The sequence below is a fragment of the Mixophyes fleayi genome, chromosome 1 (genome assembly GCF_038048845.1).
Source record: "Mixophyes fleayi isolate aMixFle1 chromosome 1, aMixFle1.hap1, whole genome shotgun sequence".
NCBI lineage: Eukaryota > Metazoa > Chordata > Amphibia > Anura > Limnodynastidae > Mixophyes > Mixophyes fleayi.
Genome location: NC_134402.1, coordinates 107671398 through 107687070, shown reverse-complemented (window position 1 = coordinate 107687070; position 15673 = coordinate 107671398). Strand labels below are relative to the sequence as shown.

Sequence of the window (15673 nt, the reverse complement as noted above, 5' to 3'; positions counted from 1 at the left end):
TTTGTTTGCAACCTCTCCCTACACACCTTTGGTTTGACTAATTGCCCCATTGTGGGTATTGGTTAGGAATGCAACCTACGCAGCTGGATTCCCAGGAATCTAATACTCTACAGACCCTTAATTTGTCATCTTGGAATGTGGGTGGGCTTAATTCTCCTATTAAACGTAAAAAAGTCCTTACCCACCTCAAAAGAGCTCATATAGATATAGCGTTTCTACAAGAAACACATTGGAGAAAGGATGATGGTTTTATCTTGCGGGGAGGCTGGGTTGGGGATTGTATCTCGGCCTCATATAAAACTAAAACCAGAGGCGTAGCCATAATAATAGCTAGACACCTCCAATATACAGTTTTAGATACAGTCATAGACCCTGAGGGCCGATATCTACTAATTTCTTTACAAATTAACGATGAAAAATATACCTTCTTGAATATTTATGCCCCCAATGGATCACAACGTGACTTCTACCAGTCTCTAATTCAACTTGTCCTACAACGTGACACCCCTAACCTTGTGATAGCAGGTGACTTCAATTCCGTTATTGATCCAAAATATGATAGGTCAAACGCATCTTCTACAATTAACCCAAGGGCCTCGGAATGCTTTTTTGGTCTGATGTCCAGGTGTGGCATGGTTGATCCGTGGCGCCTCTTAAACCCAACAGACAGATCCTATTCATTCTATTCTAGTGTACATGGATCTTTTTCGAGGATAGACTATTTATTAGTCACGGACACCCTAATGCCGTGGGTTCGTAGGGCAGATATTGCTGATATAGTTATCTTGGACCATGCAATGATCTCTCTTACAATCCAAAATCCGAACTCAAGACGGAGGTCTAGGCACTGGAGATTTCCTACTTACCTATACAATTCAGATCATTTTCAACAATTTCTAAGACACAGATGGGCTGAATATCTAGATGATAACATTGACCAATGGGATGACAAAATTCTATTCTGGGACGCTTCAAAGGCAGTTATGAGGGGACACATAATTGCGTATGTATCTAGGCATCGTAAGAAGGCTAAGGAAATTTATGATAATTTGAGCAAATTATCGGCTGAGGCATATGCCAGGTTTGCTTCCAACCAGTCGGATATGTCATGGTCTACTTATCGTGAGGCGAGACAACTCTTAGAGAGTTTCTTGACTTCCCAAGCAAAACAACAAATTGATTTTTCAAAAAATAAATTTTTCAGATGGGGAAATAAAGCTGGCAAATTACTTGCAAATATAACCAAACCTCAGAAACGTAAAAGTCACATAATTGCTCTTAAAGCCCATAATTCTTCTAAGATTCTTACCAAATCGGAAGATATATTAGAAACCTTCCAGGCTTATTATTCGGCCTTATACAAGGGCTCTACACCAAATCCCCAGCTAACGTCCAAACTTTTGACTGAGGCCAAATTGCCTTCATTAACGCCAGAACAGAGAGAAGTTATGGCAAAAGATATCACTTCCCGAGATGTAGAGATTGCAATCAAGCATTTGAAACTCAATAAAACACCAGGCCCAGATGGCTTTACGGCAGAGTATTATAAGATCCTTGAAGGAGATCTGGCTCATGTTTTAGCAGATTTGTTTTCAATGATACATAGGGAACGTCCTGTATACCCATCGTTTAATGTAGCCCATACAGTCCTTATCCCTAAACCAGGTAAGGACCCTATGATTGAAGGATCTTATCGCCCTATTACTCTTTTAAACACAGATTACAAACTTTTAGCAAAGATCATGGCGGACCGTTTACAAGGTATCCTTCCTGGGTTGTTAACATCCCATCAGCTGGGATTTGTAGCAGGACGCCACTCGGTCAAAGGTATTAGGACAGCCATATCAGCGATTGTGGCCTCAAGTGTAAATTCCACCTCAAACATGATCCTTAGTTTAGATGCTCAAAAGGCTTTCGATTCTGTTGCATGGCCTTTTCTAAACGAAATTCTCTCATGCAGGCGCTTTGACACTGATTTTAGAGCACTTATAGCCTTTCTCTACACCTCCCCTAAAACATCTCTATTGGTCAATGGTATCACGGGTTCTCCACTGGAAATGTATAGAGGCACTCGCCAGGGATGTCCACTCTCTCCATTACTCTTTAATTTGGTATTGGACCCTATGCTTAGAGTCTTGCAAAACTGGACGCAACTGGAGGGAATAAGGATTGGAGATCAGGAAATCAAAATTACAGCTTTTGCTGATGATGTAATGATCTACATATCTAATCCTGAAGTCTCTCTTAGATCTCTAATGGACCGAATAGTGGAGTTTGGTTCTGTCTCTGGGTTCTCTGTCAATTTTGAAAAATCTACTGCTATGTATCTGGGAAAGGGTGTCATAGTCCCAACATGGGCAAGGGATATTCCCATTACATGGGCAAAGTCGGCCATGCCATACCTGGGCATCCAACTACCAAAAGATATTCACTCTCTATATAACCTTAATATCTCTAGGGTGATAAATGTAGTGGAACATGAGATGAAAGGTTGGAAACACCTATGCCTCTCCTATGGAGGTAGAATAAACATAATTAAAATGATCATATTTCTAAACTATTGTATCCATTACAAGTTTTACCCTTATTATTGACCAGATCAGATGCAATGAAATTGGATACAGAATTTAGACGTTTTATCTGGAATTCCAAAAAACCGCGTATTGGGTTGATCAAATTACAACAGTCAAAAAATAGAGGAGGGCTGAATTTACCAAATGCTACCAAATATAACCAAGCGGCCCAATTGCGACACCTTAAAGACTGGTTGCATAACACGGATACTTATACTAATACTACATTAGATCAGAATTTTATTCCTAACCTTAGCTTATTAGCCTTTATTCATCTACATGAAAAAGAACTTCCAATTCAAACTATAAATAATCCAATCTTGTATACTGTGCGTAAACTTTGGCATAGGCTTTGCCACATATACCATTTAAGCCCTTATATCTCAATGAACCTCCCATTATTAAACAACCCTAACTTTCAGGACGGATCAGCTTCCTTCCCATTTACTAACTGGGCGAAATTAGGAATTACTAAAATAAGATCATTAATTGATGCAAATTTGCGAAAACCTATGACCTATACTCAAATAAGCTCTACTTATCCACAACTAGCCCCTTATCATTTATCAATATTTCAATGCCAGCATTACATTAATACAGTACTACGTAAAATCTCTCCGGAGGATTAGGATAATCCCTTGGAGGCTATGCTTTCGAGACCTCCCCTGAACCGTCAAGCCATCTCACAGCATTATTCCCTATTACGTACCCAATTTGACTATAACCATTCTAAAACTGGCCTTTCATTGTGGCAGGAACAATTTCCTCACCTGACACCAGAGGTTCTTTTAAAGGCACTGACCAATTCCATTAAAATATTACCGGCCATGACCTACACAGAAATGTTCCTAAATATCTATCATAGGGCATATCTGTCTCCGTCTCGTCGGTTTCAGATAGGTCTATCAGAATCACACTGTTGTCCGAAATGTGGGTCTCCGAGAGCGGATTTGATACACTGTTTTTGGGAGTGTCCCCCAATTAAACGATTCTGGACCCAGATTTGGAGATTCTCAAATACACACCTGGTAAATTATGCGCCTCTATCTCCGGAATGGGCGATATTCGGAATACTTCCAAATACTTGCAAAGTTAGTAAAGGATGCAATAAACTACTATTAGCAGTTTCTGCTGCGGCCAGGAAGAGCATACTCCAGGTCTGGGCCCAGGATTCCCCTCCTATGTTTTCCCTTTTTAAAGAAAAGCTCTATCACATATTCCGAATGGATTGGATAGAGACGTCTTTGCAGAAAGAGGTTAGAGTAAAGCAGTTCTTTGACGCATGGGAGAGCTTTATAACTCTCTTACCCCGTAGCATACGTACACAACTTTGGAATAGCTTCCACAATACTGAGTGGTACGGGTTAAGAATGGTCTCAGCGGACCCTCCGATTGACTTATCTCCACCTTCTAATGGTTAAGTCCTAGACAAGATGGATTATTTGAGAATGGGAGATGGGGCATGTTAATGACTTATTGAATTGTTTGAAAAAATGTGAAAATATGTATTTATTCCATAATGCATTCAATTGTATATGTGATATTGTATACCTCAATAAAAACTGTTTATAAAAAAAAAAATATAGACCTATGACCATTTACCAATTTACACCACAACATGGGGAAGAGATAAGGGACATGAAATTGAAGAAAGTAAGTGGCTTAAAATCTTTCGGAAGTTATTAATATTATTATTTAAGAGTGGACACAAAGTGTCCGTAGCACCGTACAGGAACAAACAATAGGGCAGTACAAGGTGGAACAGCACGGTACAAGTAACAATAAACACTACAACTCTTGGAGCTCAAAGCACAGCTAAAGAGAAAGGCTGAAAGGATGAGGGATATTCAGCTACATGCTAGCTCACCATTTAAAAGTATAATTGAAACTCAATATAAATAACTATGTAGATTGCACAGATGTCCTGATATCCTGAGCAAAGCGAAGATAGAAACATCAACTTTATGTTGGAGATGCCTCAGAGTTTGACAACCCACTTCACATATGGTGGAATCATATGTTGTAAAAACCCCTTAGGAACATGTTATACACCTTTCTAACATGATCCTAGAGGAAGATATTCCTAATGATCCGTTGTTCTGGCTTCTAAACTGCTCAACAATACCGATCAATCTATATCATCCTCTCTTCCAAAAATAGCCGGTTCTTAAAAATTGATCTTTTTATGAATATAGGTGATATTAGTTCTACAACAGTTGAGAATTAAAATTAAGACACTTGGTTCCAGTGGTTAAAGTTCAAAGACACTTCACTCTCACCTCACACATTGATTTATCTACTACTTTTTAATGTTTTACATACCCAGACGTAATATTATTAATACCATATTTTTAGTCATATCTTGCCCTCTTCTCAGTTTAAATTTCCCTTTATAAAAATGTAATCTGGCGTAAATATCATGAAAGAGATTTGTACCAGGTACTATGGTTGTTTCTTTTTCACTGTAAATACCCACAGTATACAATTATAAAAGCTTATCTCCATCCTTTCCTAACCTTTCCTTATGTCCTCTCCTTTTATTTGTCTTCATAGCTCTTTTCTCCTCCTATTTATACTCTATCAACGTTATTTTGAGTATTTTATATAAGGTTCATAAAGTTTATTTTGGCTTTGTAAAAATAACAACAAGTTTAATATAAAATATGCATAATTTTAAATATTTACTAATATGTTGCTGTTAATAACATTCTTACTATAAAAAGTAATACAAATTTTAAATAAAAATAATAATAAAAAAATAAATAAAAGGAAGTAACCGCAAGGCAGAACGAAGGCCACCCACTGGATGTCAGAACACCATGGCCAGTGCAGCCAAAATGAAGTCACCACAAGGCGGCCATCCACACTGATTTTAGTGTGCAAACACTAACAGCATCATAGGAACCCCCAGCAAAACCGTAAATGGATTGCCAAGCACCCCTTGTGTACCAACCTGAAGTCCATAGAATTTGTACAGCATTGAGGAGCCAAGAAAAACAGACACAAAGCCAAGAAAAACATCCCTGGCAGACCACAACGCTAAACCAGCCAAGCTAGCATCTCTATGTGAAGAGATCACTGCCTTGAAGGATCCCAATGTGGCCAAATCTGCCTTCATCCATCTCCCAGTACTCCAATATTGGCTGCTAACACCTGAACCTGGTGCACTGCCCAGGACCATAGACGTATAATTCTCTCATGGTCATTGCCACTGCGAGTTAGACAGACATATTAACCCCCATGCGAGCGATGAACGTGAGGCTGTGGACAAAGGAAAGATCTGCTTGTCCACCTGAAGGGTGAAACTGTTACATATGCATAACTCCAGCCGAAGCAGACCGAAATGAAACCGTGCCAGAGGTACGTGGACACCCAGCAACATCAGGAAATTTAGAACAAAGCAGACATGTCTCCCCAGAAACACCATCAACAGGCAGAGATGGACAGTGCCTGAAACAATGAAATGTCCCAAACAGCACGACATATACGACCCGAGAGCGCAAGAGATGGCCAGAAATCTGAAAGTCCCTTTCTCGCCAGGCCTGCGAACACGAATAGTTAAAACTTCAGCTAGTGAAAGCTGCTCTCATCCTCCCGAAGTAACGGAAGGGCCAAAAACCCAGGCTATCTTGGTGTAGTAGCGCTAATGGGCATAAAAGAGCTCTTCCCCAGTCCAGATACCTGAACAGGCTGAATAAAATGCCTGCTGCTGCATGTGCAGACTGAAGAAGAAAACCACGCCATATACAAATACCAACCAGGAGCGAGGCTGCACCCTGGTATGGCAGTGGTTCTAGAGCGGAGGGCAATGAAAGGATCTACCCTGGGAGAAGTCAGTTATCAATACACTCTTCTGTTGGTGAGGCGGAAAAGTAGAACAAATTTTCCCCCAGCAACTTGAACTTACAGCTCAGGTTGAGGAGACTGTGTAAAACAGTACATCTGTTTTCTCTGTCTTTGTAAAAAGAGGAAGTTTAGAAAAACCTATAACCGCAGGTGCCACCAAGCCTAAAGTCTACCGAACAACCTGGACTAAGCCATCCAGGGTATACTAGAGGCATCCCCTACACAAGTACCCTTCCTCTCAGGCTCGTGAACCAACGCACCATCCTTTCAGAAAAGAGAACAGTTAGAAGACTTGAATGGTTCAGGAATACAGCGCCTGCCTGTTTTCCTCTAAGAGACGTTCCATTAGGAAGCAGCAATAGCCAAACTCATAGTTGACTGACCTCTGCCTGGGAAGCTCCACTAGTGGTTAGCAGGTATGTGTGTTGAGAAGGAAAAGGTACACCTACCTCTGTGGCCCGAGATAGTACCCGAGTGAGATCGGCTCTGTATGTCATCAGTGACTTAGCCCAAGACACTTCCTCCATAGCCGCAGAAAGTGCTCATCACAGCACTCCGTCTCACACTCTGCATCTGGGTCAGACTGTCTAATAGAAAAGCGAGAGTTACACATGGCGCCAGTATAGTGTTGCATAGACTTCCCAGCTGAGCTTTTTAGGCTTGGAAGTCCCTGTGCAAACAATGCTGTAGGTATTCTATACTTAGTGTGAAAAGACAAGAAGACGCCAAAGAAACAGGAATGTAAGACCTCACCATTAAAACAAGGGATCCAAGGTCTAATATTTCAGTGTAATACTGAAGTTGTACGGTAAATCGTAATCTAGCCACTATAGGCATAGAGTCACACACACCTTAAGCCTTTGCAAGGTAGGACAGTGTGAAGCAGCAAACAAGTATAATGTTACAGCCCACCTTGTGTGCAAACGATACTAGATGAAAGAGCATAGCATGAGAAAAAAAGTGCATGGAAAATGGCGTCTCCACTAAGGAAGCCCACCGTACACTTTGCTCTGTCACTAAGGTCGTGCAAGCCATTTTCTCCGATAAAGGAAAACTACTGCTGCGGCGTTTGTCTGTCTGCTCAAAAGTATAGTGTTGCACAAACTCTCCAGGAGACTCTTAAGTCTTGGAAAGAGAAAGAATAGCATAAAACAGACCCCAGCTTCCTATTTTATACAATAACCATACAGAATAAGGAGCCATACCCTGCATTCTTTTTTTTATTTTAAAGAAAACAAGTTATAAATTCAACTGAGACATGGACACTAGAAGGGCCACCAATCATTACAAAGTATGAAGAGAAGGAGTGCCCAACAGAGAACTGCACCGTTCACACTAGTGTTGTACAGACTTTCAAGTGGACCCGCTTAGTCTTGGAAGTCCCCCATGGTGAGCATGCTCTGGTGCTATGGCTGCACAAGCTGTTCTCTCCAATAAAATTGACCTGCTGCAGCGGAGTGTGCCAGACTGTTCACAACATAAAATTATATTTGGTACAAGAAAGTGCTACACAGACCTTCCAGTGGACCAGTTAGTATTGAAAGTCTCTTTCTCAGACCTATAGGTGAAATATTAAAACACAGAGCAAGGATAGCATACAACAAATTCATGTTCCTTATCTCTGTTTATAAAAAATGTATATAAACAATATCACACCTGACACTCTACCTTATTAAATACAAATAAGGATCTAATGCAAAAATAAATGCATATACACTAGTGTGTCACATACTGGGTAATTCCAATACTGACTACACTACAATTGGTCCCTAAAAACAAAATAGCACCTACTACACTGTATGAGAACAGGTGGAAAAGCACTTAATTGAAAATACAGCCTACTGTGAGGTTGGTACTAGATGGGAGGGCACAGATTTAGTGAAGAGCTGCAGCAGTACAGTCTGTCACCGCTGCATGAGAGAAAATGGCCACTTCCAGAGGAAAAGCTCACCAAATGTGCCCATGTATAAAAAGGCTGTCTCCGCTCTCACCCCTCTGAGCAGCACAGTAGCTTGCCAACATAAAAACTTAGTTTTGCGCTCTCACCATCTGACCCTTAGAGCTATGACCGCTAGCGATGTTCTCTTGCTAGAAGAACTGTTGTGCAGTGTTCCCTGCTGCATTTCATTAAAAAAATATGCTTGTTGTTAGGGTGATGTTAGCAAGCGCTCACTGCTCCGTCGAGTTGTCAGCCCCAGCTGTACTCTCAGATCGTGGAGAACTGCTGTGGCTGTCAGTGTAACGACTGTCAGCCTGTCAAAGGCATCCTTCGTAGTGCGAGAGAAGGGAGAGGGCTGCTCAGCTGGCAGAGGTGAGGGAAGCCCACAGGTAACACACCTCTGCTCAGGGACCCAGAGTGGAGGAAGCCCACAGGCTATCCATTCCTTGAAAGGCATCCCTGAGAAATGCCAATAAGTAAAAATAGATTGAAAATAAAAATAGATTGAAAATTATAGTGCCCATTCTCCAATTCCACCTACTATACACTGTTGGTGAAATGGTTATAATGTGGGTTGTTAGTCCACAAGAGTCTGGTTTCTTATAGTCATTTTCATGACTGCCACATCCCTAGACATGTGAGAGGGAATGTACTTTGTACCATGGTCTGGTCTAACGGTTAATGCATTTATTCTAATTCTTGTTCCCCCCCCCCCCCTTTGACAGAGTCGGTGTTAACTGCTTCACTCCCGCCCGACTAGCAACTCTGAATGTGGCCACTTGTATGGCCGTCTTTGCACTATGGTGCATCTAAATAAATGCTGCCTCTATGGCAGACTTACATTATGTCCCCCTGTTGCTCATTAATCAATGGGAGGGACAGGCCACCAACAATGGTGCGAGGGGTGAGCGAGCTCACACTGCTGCTCCCTCCTCCGCAGGGACCCAGAGTGAAAGAAGCCGACAGGCTATTCACTCCTCTGGGTCTTGAGTTCGATCCCTGCGCTGCATCTGTAAAAGAAAGTAAAATAAAAACAGGAAAACCTATATCTAATTAAAGCATAGGCAGGAGCCTATACTAAAGTGGCCTATCTCCTAGGCACTCAGCAAACAACTGAGGTCTGAGCTGGTAAGCAGGGGCATAGTAGGGGAGTGTGAGGAACAAACAAGTTGATAAGAGCCTAAACTCCTAGTCCCACCTACTATACCCAATGTCTCGTAGTGTCCCCCAATGGAGTCGGAAAAATCAATTTTACAGTGAGTGAAAATCTTTTTTTATAGACTTTTGGTTAGACTAGAACAGGGTTACAAACAAAGGTTGTAAATGGTTTACTGAATATTTAAAAAATCTCTTCTTTCAAGGTTGATCAAATATGGTTTTATGGTTGTCAATGTCACTACTCCCCCAGTGACTAACGCCACCTCAAACACTATTTTTGGTCATGGGCCCATGTAAACTAAGAGCAGAGTAATTTACTTCTTAGTGTATACAGGTTTAGTCAAGGTTCATAATTACTGAATATTTGATAGTTCCCTACCGTCTAGTAACACCCCATCCTCCTTATTCCCTCATCCCTTTCCTGCCACTCCTCAAACCAGCAATCCCTGCAAGACTTGTGCCTTCCTAGAAAGAGTGGGTTACAAACATCGCCCACCACAATCAATATGACCAACAAATTACAAATATGACTAACAAATAAATATGGCCACCAAATTATGTATAGTTAAGATTAATAGCTGGGGCCTGAATATCTCAGAGAGGAGAGTTCCACAGATAGGTTTGTAGTAAGATTCCCTGCGTGGTGGGGAAGTAGATGGATCACCCAAACTTATTTCAAAGCAGGTGAATGGATAGACAGGGGCATGCGAGTCCCGCAATTCCCCCCAAACCTGATCCCCGTATCCACCACTGTCGGTGTTGTTCTGTTCCAAAGCCCTCAATATGTTTCAGTTGTTCCACTGTAGGAGCCAATATAATGCGCCTATGCATCAATCTATATAACTTCTGCCAGATTGGCAATTTGCTTAGAAACTAATCATCATATGTTGAGTAATGATGACACAATTGTTATTCAAACTGTCATATTTTGAAATTAGGCTTTTTTGCATTATACAAACTAGCACTGATACATTAGTTTGTGTAACACTATAATCCATAAAACAGACTGAATAAAAAAACGAAAACATTTTTTCGTCATAAACATTGTATTAATAATAGCCACTAACAGGCTATATCACACAAAAAAAATGTCAAGAATATTTAAACTTGCAATTGTAAACATTTGTAACACTCATTCATAAAGATAGAAGTGAGCTTCAAACAGCAAATGCACTGTTATAAATGAGCCCAAAATGGGTTCTGTTCCTCCCACAAGGCTTGTACATTGGAGAGGTGTTGAGAGGGGAAGTTTTTTTATGTAAATTACAGAAACATAATGCTGTGTCAGGTGAAGAGAATAATGTGAATATATTTGAGTGTAGAAAATGAAGATTAATTTTGACAGCATACCACAGTAAGTGTTACAGTGCCATTTCTTCAGGATAACATAAAAGGGGAGAAATGTTATAAGAAAATAAATATAAACTGATTTATGAATGGGCAATGTTTTAATTCAGTTGATCTTCATTGTTTTGCACAGTAAGCAAAAAGATGAAACCTTCAAATATCACCAATTCCTTTGAGACACACAACTGATTGATCTGGAACCGTGAGAAGTATTTAGGGCTGTGGGGTATTTAGGTGAGGTCATACCCATTTGGAAGAGAAAGGTTCATGAGTAGTGTTAGTTTAGCAATTTGTATCCTTTATGAATAAAACAGAGTAAGATATATTTAGCAGGGTGGCCCAGAAAGCTGCCTCTCCCTCTTTGTCAACCTCCTGGAACTCAACTTTTCAGCAATATATGTAAAGCACTACGAAGTTTGCTGGCGCTACATAAATACATTTTCATAATGATGATATAGATAATTCTTATCAACAGCCCTTTTGTCTTAAAATGTATTCAAGACTCCACCAAAGTTTAGATAAATTATTGAAAACAAAAATATGTACCGAAACTGAATGTTCACTAAATGAGGTTGAGATCCATCAGACTGCCAGTAGGTTTCAAGATTGTCATCTCGTAACTGGTCGACTCCAAATCCTTAGAAAAATAAAACAAATACTATGTAAAGTGGATAATTGAAAAAGATTTCAAAAAGGCAGACTGCTTAAACAAAAAGAAATGTGCTATCACTGACCCATTGCTTTTGTCCTGTTTTCTTTTAAAGTGGTCCTCCACCTAAAAAAAATGCAACTACATAGCGCCTGTGGCAATACATACTAAAGTAGTAGTACTCATCTAGCAAAAACACAGTGCCGCACTGCGTTTGCTATAGGAGAGCTGTTTGCAGTTTGAAATTCATTTGCCATTCTACTCATTCTGAACCTGGCTTCATAATACATTCCAAGTCACATACAGTATTTGTATGTCAATTGCAAGTTATCAATGACTTCGGAATCTTGTGCACGGCACCCAACGCATTGTGCTGCGAGAGCTGCTGGGATAATGCAGAAGCACTGTTTTACAAATGGGACCAATTTGACTTGCTAGGAAATGGAAACACTAGACCCAACCCCCATCCACATCATTTACCCAACATCACTGGGGGTTTCAAATACCCAGATCCAATATCTGGGTACTTGAAAACAGAATACCATGTGAAGACAGAGGGAGGAGAATGAAGGGGAGGATTTTACAGTAATCAGAGCTGACTGAGCTCCTAAGGGTGTTCTAAAGCCTCTCTGCTAATGATATCATGTGACTGTGGTTACCATGGTAGTCAATGACACTGTGCAGAATTATAAACCATTAATAGCAACCCAAAGAAACAAACTAAGGAAAAATGATTATAGTCTACCACAGTAATTTATGCTAAAAAAATAAATAAATAAAAAATTATCACCTTTATGAAAGAAATGCCTATGAATTTTCAGTTTTGGGTGGAACTTTTTAATCACATCTTCTGCCTCCTTGCAATTTTATTTCAGTAAAAATACTAATTACGATAACAACATTTGAACCAAATATTAAAATCACACTGAGCAAATTCTTTTCGCTCTTAGCAAATATCATACTCAATTAAAATAGTACCTGGCTTACAAGACGACAAAGACCAAACAGCCTGAGAGCCAATTTCTCGTACAGTGCCAGTTCTTTTCAGCTGATTGGGATCGGCCCCAGGTGGGGTTTTGCCGGGTGTTGTCATTTCCAACTATTTGTAGAGAGAAACAAAAAATAGAACAAACTTAATTTACTTAACTCTGTACAGTGAACACATAAGCCACACAGCTCAAACAGAATGCACACATTTTAAATAAGAGGTTAAATAATCAATATTATCTAATGACCCCAAGAGAAATAAATTGTACCATTAATTTAACAAAATACCAATGTTAAATAACAATTAAAAAGTTGGTCAGAAGTATTCTAGAGCAGTGGTTGTCAGGTAAATCAAAGGCCCACAAAATGAAAATACGATCCTTAATGATCAGTATCAAACTCACACAACTTCCCAATGAACAGCATTATAAATAAAGCCCCAAAATCACCAGCTTCATATTAATAAAGACCAGCAAAGTACACCAGCATATTAGTTTAAACACCCAAGGTATGTTAAAACTATCTCCCATCAACTTATTAATACAGCTATCCAATGATCACCAGCATACAAATATAAATACTGCCTCTAAATGTTTACCAGTATAGTATTACAGATACAGAGTAATGTATAAAACATCCCATTAATATTCACCACCGTACTAATAGGGTAATCCTGTGACCACAGGTATATAAAAAGAGCCACCCAAAAACCATTTGCATAGTAATAGTGGCCTTGTAAATGCTAAACAATATGAATATTTTCTCTCAATGTCCAGCGTCATATTAATTGTAACAACCACCGACCGGCAACACATTCATTAAGTCTTGCAATGACAACCAGCATAATAATACAGCCTTGTTAAAAACCAACTTATTAATATAGCCTTTCGATGAAAACCAGCATTCAGGTAAATAGAGGCTGACAGAGGACAGACAAGAATCACACTTTGCATAGCTCTGCAATTACTAATTTGCAGATGCTTTGGTTGCATACTGTAAAGTAATTGGTGATCACATAGGGTAGAGATGGTAATTATAGCTGGGTGAGGAATTCTTGAACATATAAGGAAGAACTGCGAGTGATGAACATGTGAATATGAATATTCTGTTTAAATTACATGCAAGACGTAATCAGTGTTAAGAATATATTTATTGCGTACTTCAAACGTGACATATGCTCTTAAATTAAAACAGTGCAATAAGAAAATGTAAAAAGACTAAACACACAAACCTGACTAATATTCTTTGTGAAGGTCTACTATAATAGAAAGAATCAGTCCAGTTTAGAAGACCTGGAGAAGAAAAGTAGAAAATATATATCATAAGAAAAACATTGGAGTGGCAAGTCTCCATGAGTAAAGACACTGAAGTAAATTTATGCTGGCCACACACAGAGCGAGATATTTCAATTCTGCAGCCTGTATTAGGCAACTGGCCCAATATTACAGCATATGTGACCTGAAAAACTATGGAGATGCCCAATCTGCTCAAAACTGATTGGATTAGTACTAGGCATGTTAGTTAATGAGGCCACAAAAAAAAAAAAAGGTGTTTGCAAGTCATCTTCGGACCATGTTATCTGGCATCAGAAATACTGGAAGTATTCTGGGCATGTGTGGCCAAATTGCCCATTGATAACATCACTTGGCGCCCAGGTTAAGCATCAGGATCAGCCCACTTGCAGCCAGCTTTATTGACATTATGCCACAGTTTAATTTACCATCTTAAAATAAATGACATGCACAAGAAAAGGAGAGAGCGCACTATGTCGTCTCACAGGCAGGAATCCTTCAGTAGACATAGCAGTGACATGTAGAGAAAGTCAGCCTGGAAAGTTACTAAAAGAAAAACCAAAAATCCCTGCACTATAGGACCTGTCCAGGTCTGCCCTAAATGAACGAAAAGAAGGTAGTGGCAGGAAAAGGCCTGCACACCTGATTCACTGTTGGGTGTATGACATGAGTATCCTTAAATGTACCCATCAACTTAATTTCTAACTGGGAATTTCTTGTAGTGCTGAGGAAAGATTTAGCCAAACAAATTCAAAATTATGTTTGTAAATAAACTGACAAAGAAAACATCTAAGTTATGCCAAATGCTGCTCACCACTTTTTTACTCAGCAGAATAACAATCAATCCTATCTTATGTCAGGACATCGCCATCAATTTACTTAGGCTAGGTACACACTAGAGAATTTTTTAACCAATGTGTTATCTACAGCGGTTTTACCTACTACTGAATTTCCAAGCAATCTGCCGATTCATGTGTACACACTAAACATGATTTACTTTCTGATCTGTGCTCTTCATCTGGTCCAAGCGCAGTGTTGCAGGTCATCCCTATCACACCGATTATAAGACCCAAAATGAACTTTTGACTTTTCCACAATGTCATTATAAATTTAATTTGCTTCTGTGACTCAAACAAAATGCAGTCTCAGAACGAACGAATTATTCCACCTATAGCACTCTGTACATTTAACACCACAGACACAGTAACAGGTTCTTACTCTATCTCTCTCTGGGCAGTCGTGGGAGTGCATACACACTGCAGGATCGGAAGGCGGATGGAATTAGATTTTCAAACAGGATGAGCAATAAAATAAAACGACAATCGGGAGTTTGGAACGACTGTTGTTCATCGTGCAACTAACACACTAATGCGATATCGGGTGTTTGGCCTGATATTTGGCTGAAAAACCTGTAGTGTGTACCTAGCCTAAAAATGTACCTAAGAATTCTATGCTTTAACCCTGCAAAATATGTCTTTTTAATAATGAGAAATTGCACTGCACAATTATTTGTGTATTCTACATATTAAACACGATTGTACTAATATTTAGGATTAATATCTAAAGTGCATATAATACATAATAAGAGTTGATGCACCCGCCCCGTAGCAAAAATGTTTGAGAAATCAAGGCTATGGGCAGCTATGCAGAACAGAATAAAGAAATAAGTTGAATGCACGGGCTGAATGGGTGTAGCGCGGTACCAGTCACTGGCACACCATGCCTACTTCGTACTACGATGAGCGGACCGGGGCAGGTCACGGCTGTCACTCCATTCCCTCTAGTACCACATTCACTTCAAACGATTCTTGGCTAAACCGCCAGTCTCTGACACTCTGGCTCCTCTTGATGACGTCACAGGCTCGACTGGCAGGATGAGCGT

General features: G+C 39.8%; 1 protein-coding gene across 2 annotated transcripts in view; it reads right to left on the bottom strand.

Moving 5' to 3' along the window:
• ANAPC10 (anaphase promoting complex subunit 10) overlaps positions 1-15663 on the bottom strand; it is a 69972-nt gene extending 54309 nt beyond the window's left edge. Inside the window, exons 1-4 of one of the 2 annotated variants that reach the window (XM_075199194.1) lie at positions 15519-15662; positions 13731-13791; positions 12491-12611; positions 11410-11500 (exon numbers count right to left, since the gene is read on the bottom strand). In XM_075199194.1, coding sequence (XP_075055295.1) covers positions 11410-11500; positions 12491-12605 — 206 coding nt within the window. In that variant the 5' untranslated portion in view covers positions 12606-12611; positions 13731-13791; positions 15519-15662. Of the gene's footprint in view, positions 1-11409; positions 11501-12490; positions 12612-13730; positions 13792-15518 lie in introns of both variants that reach the window. The other variant, XM_075199204.1, reaches the window with a different exon arrangement.
• Positions 15664-15673: the final 10 nt, after the last annotated feature.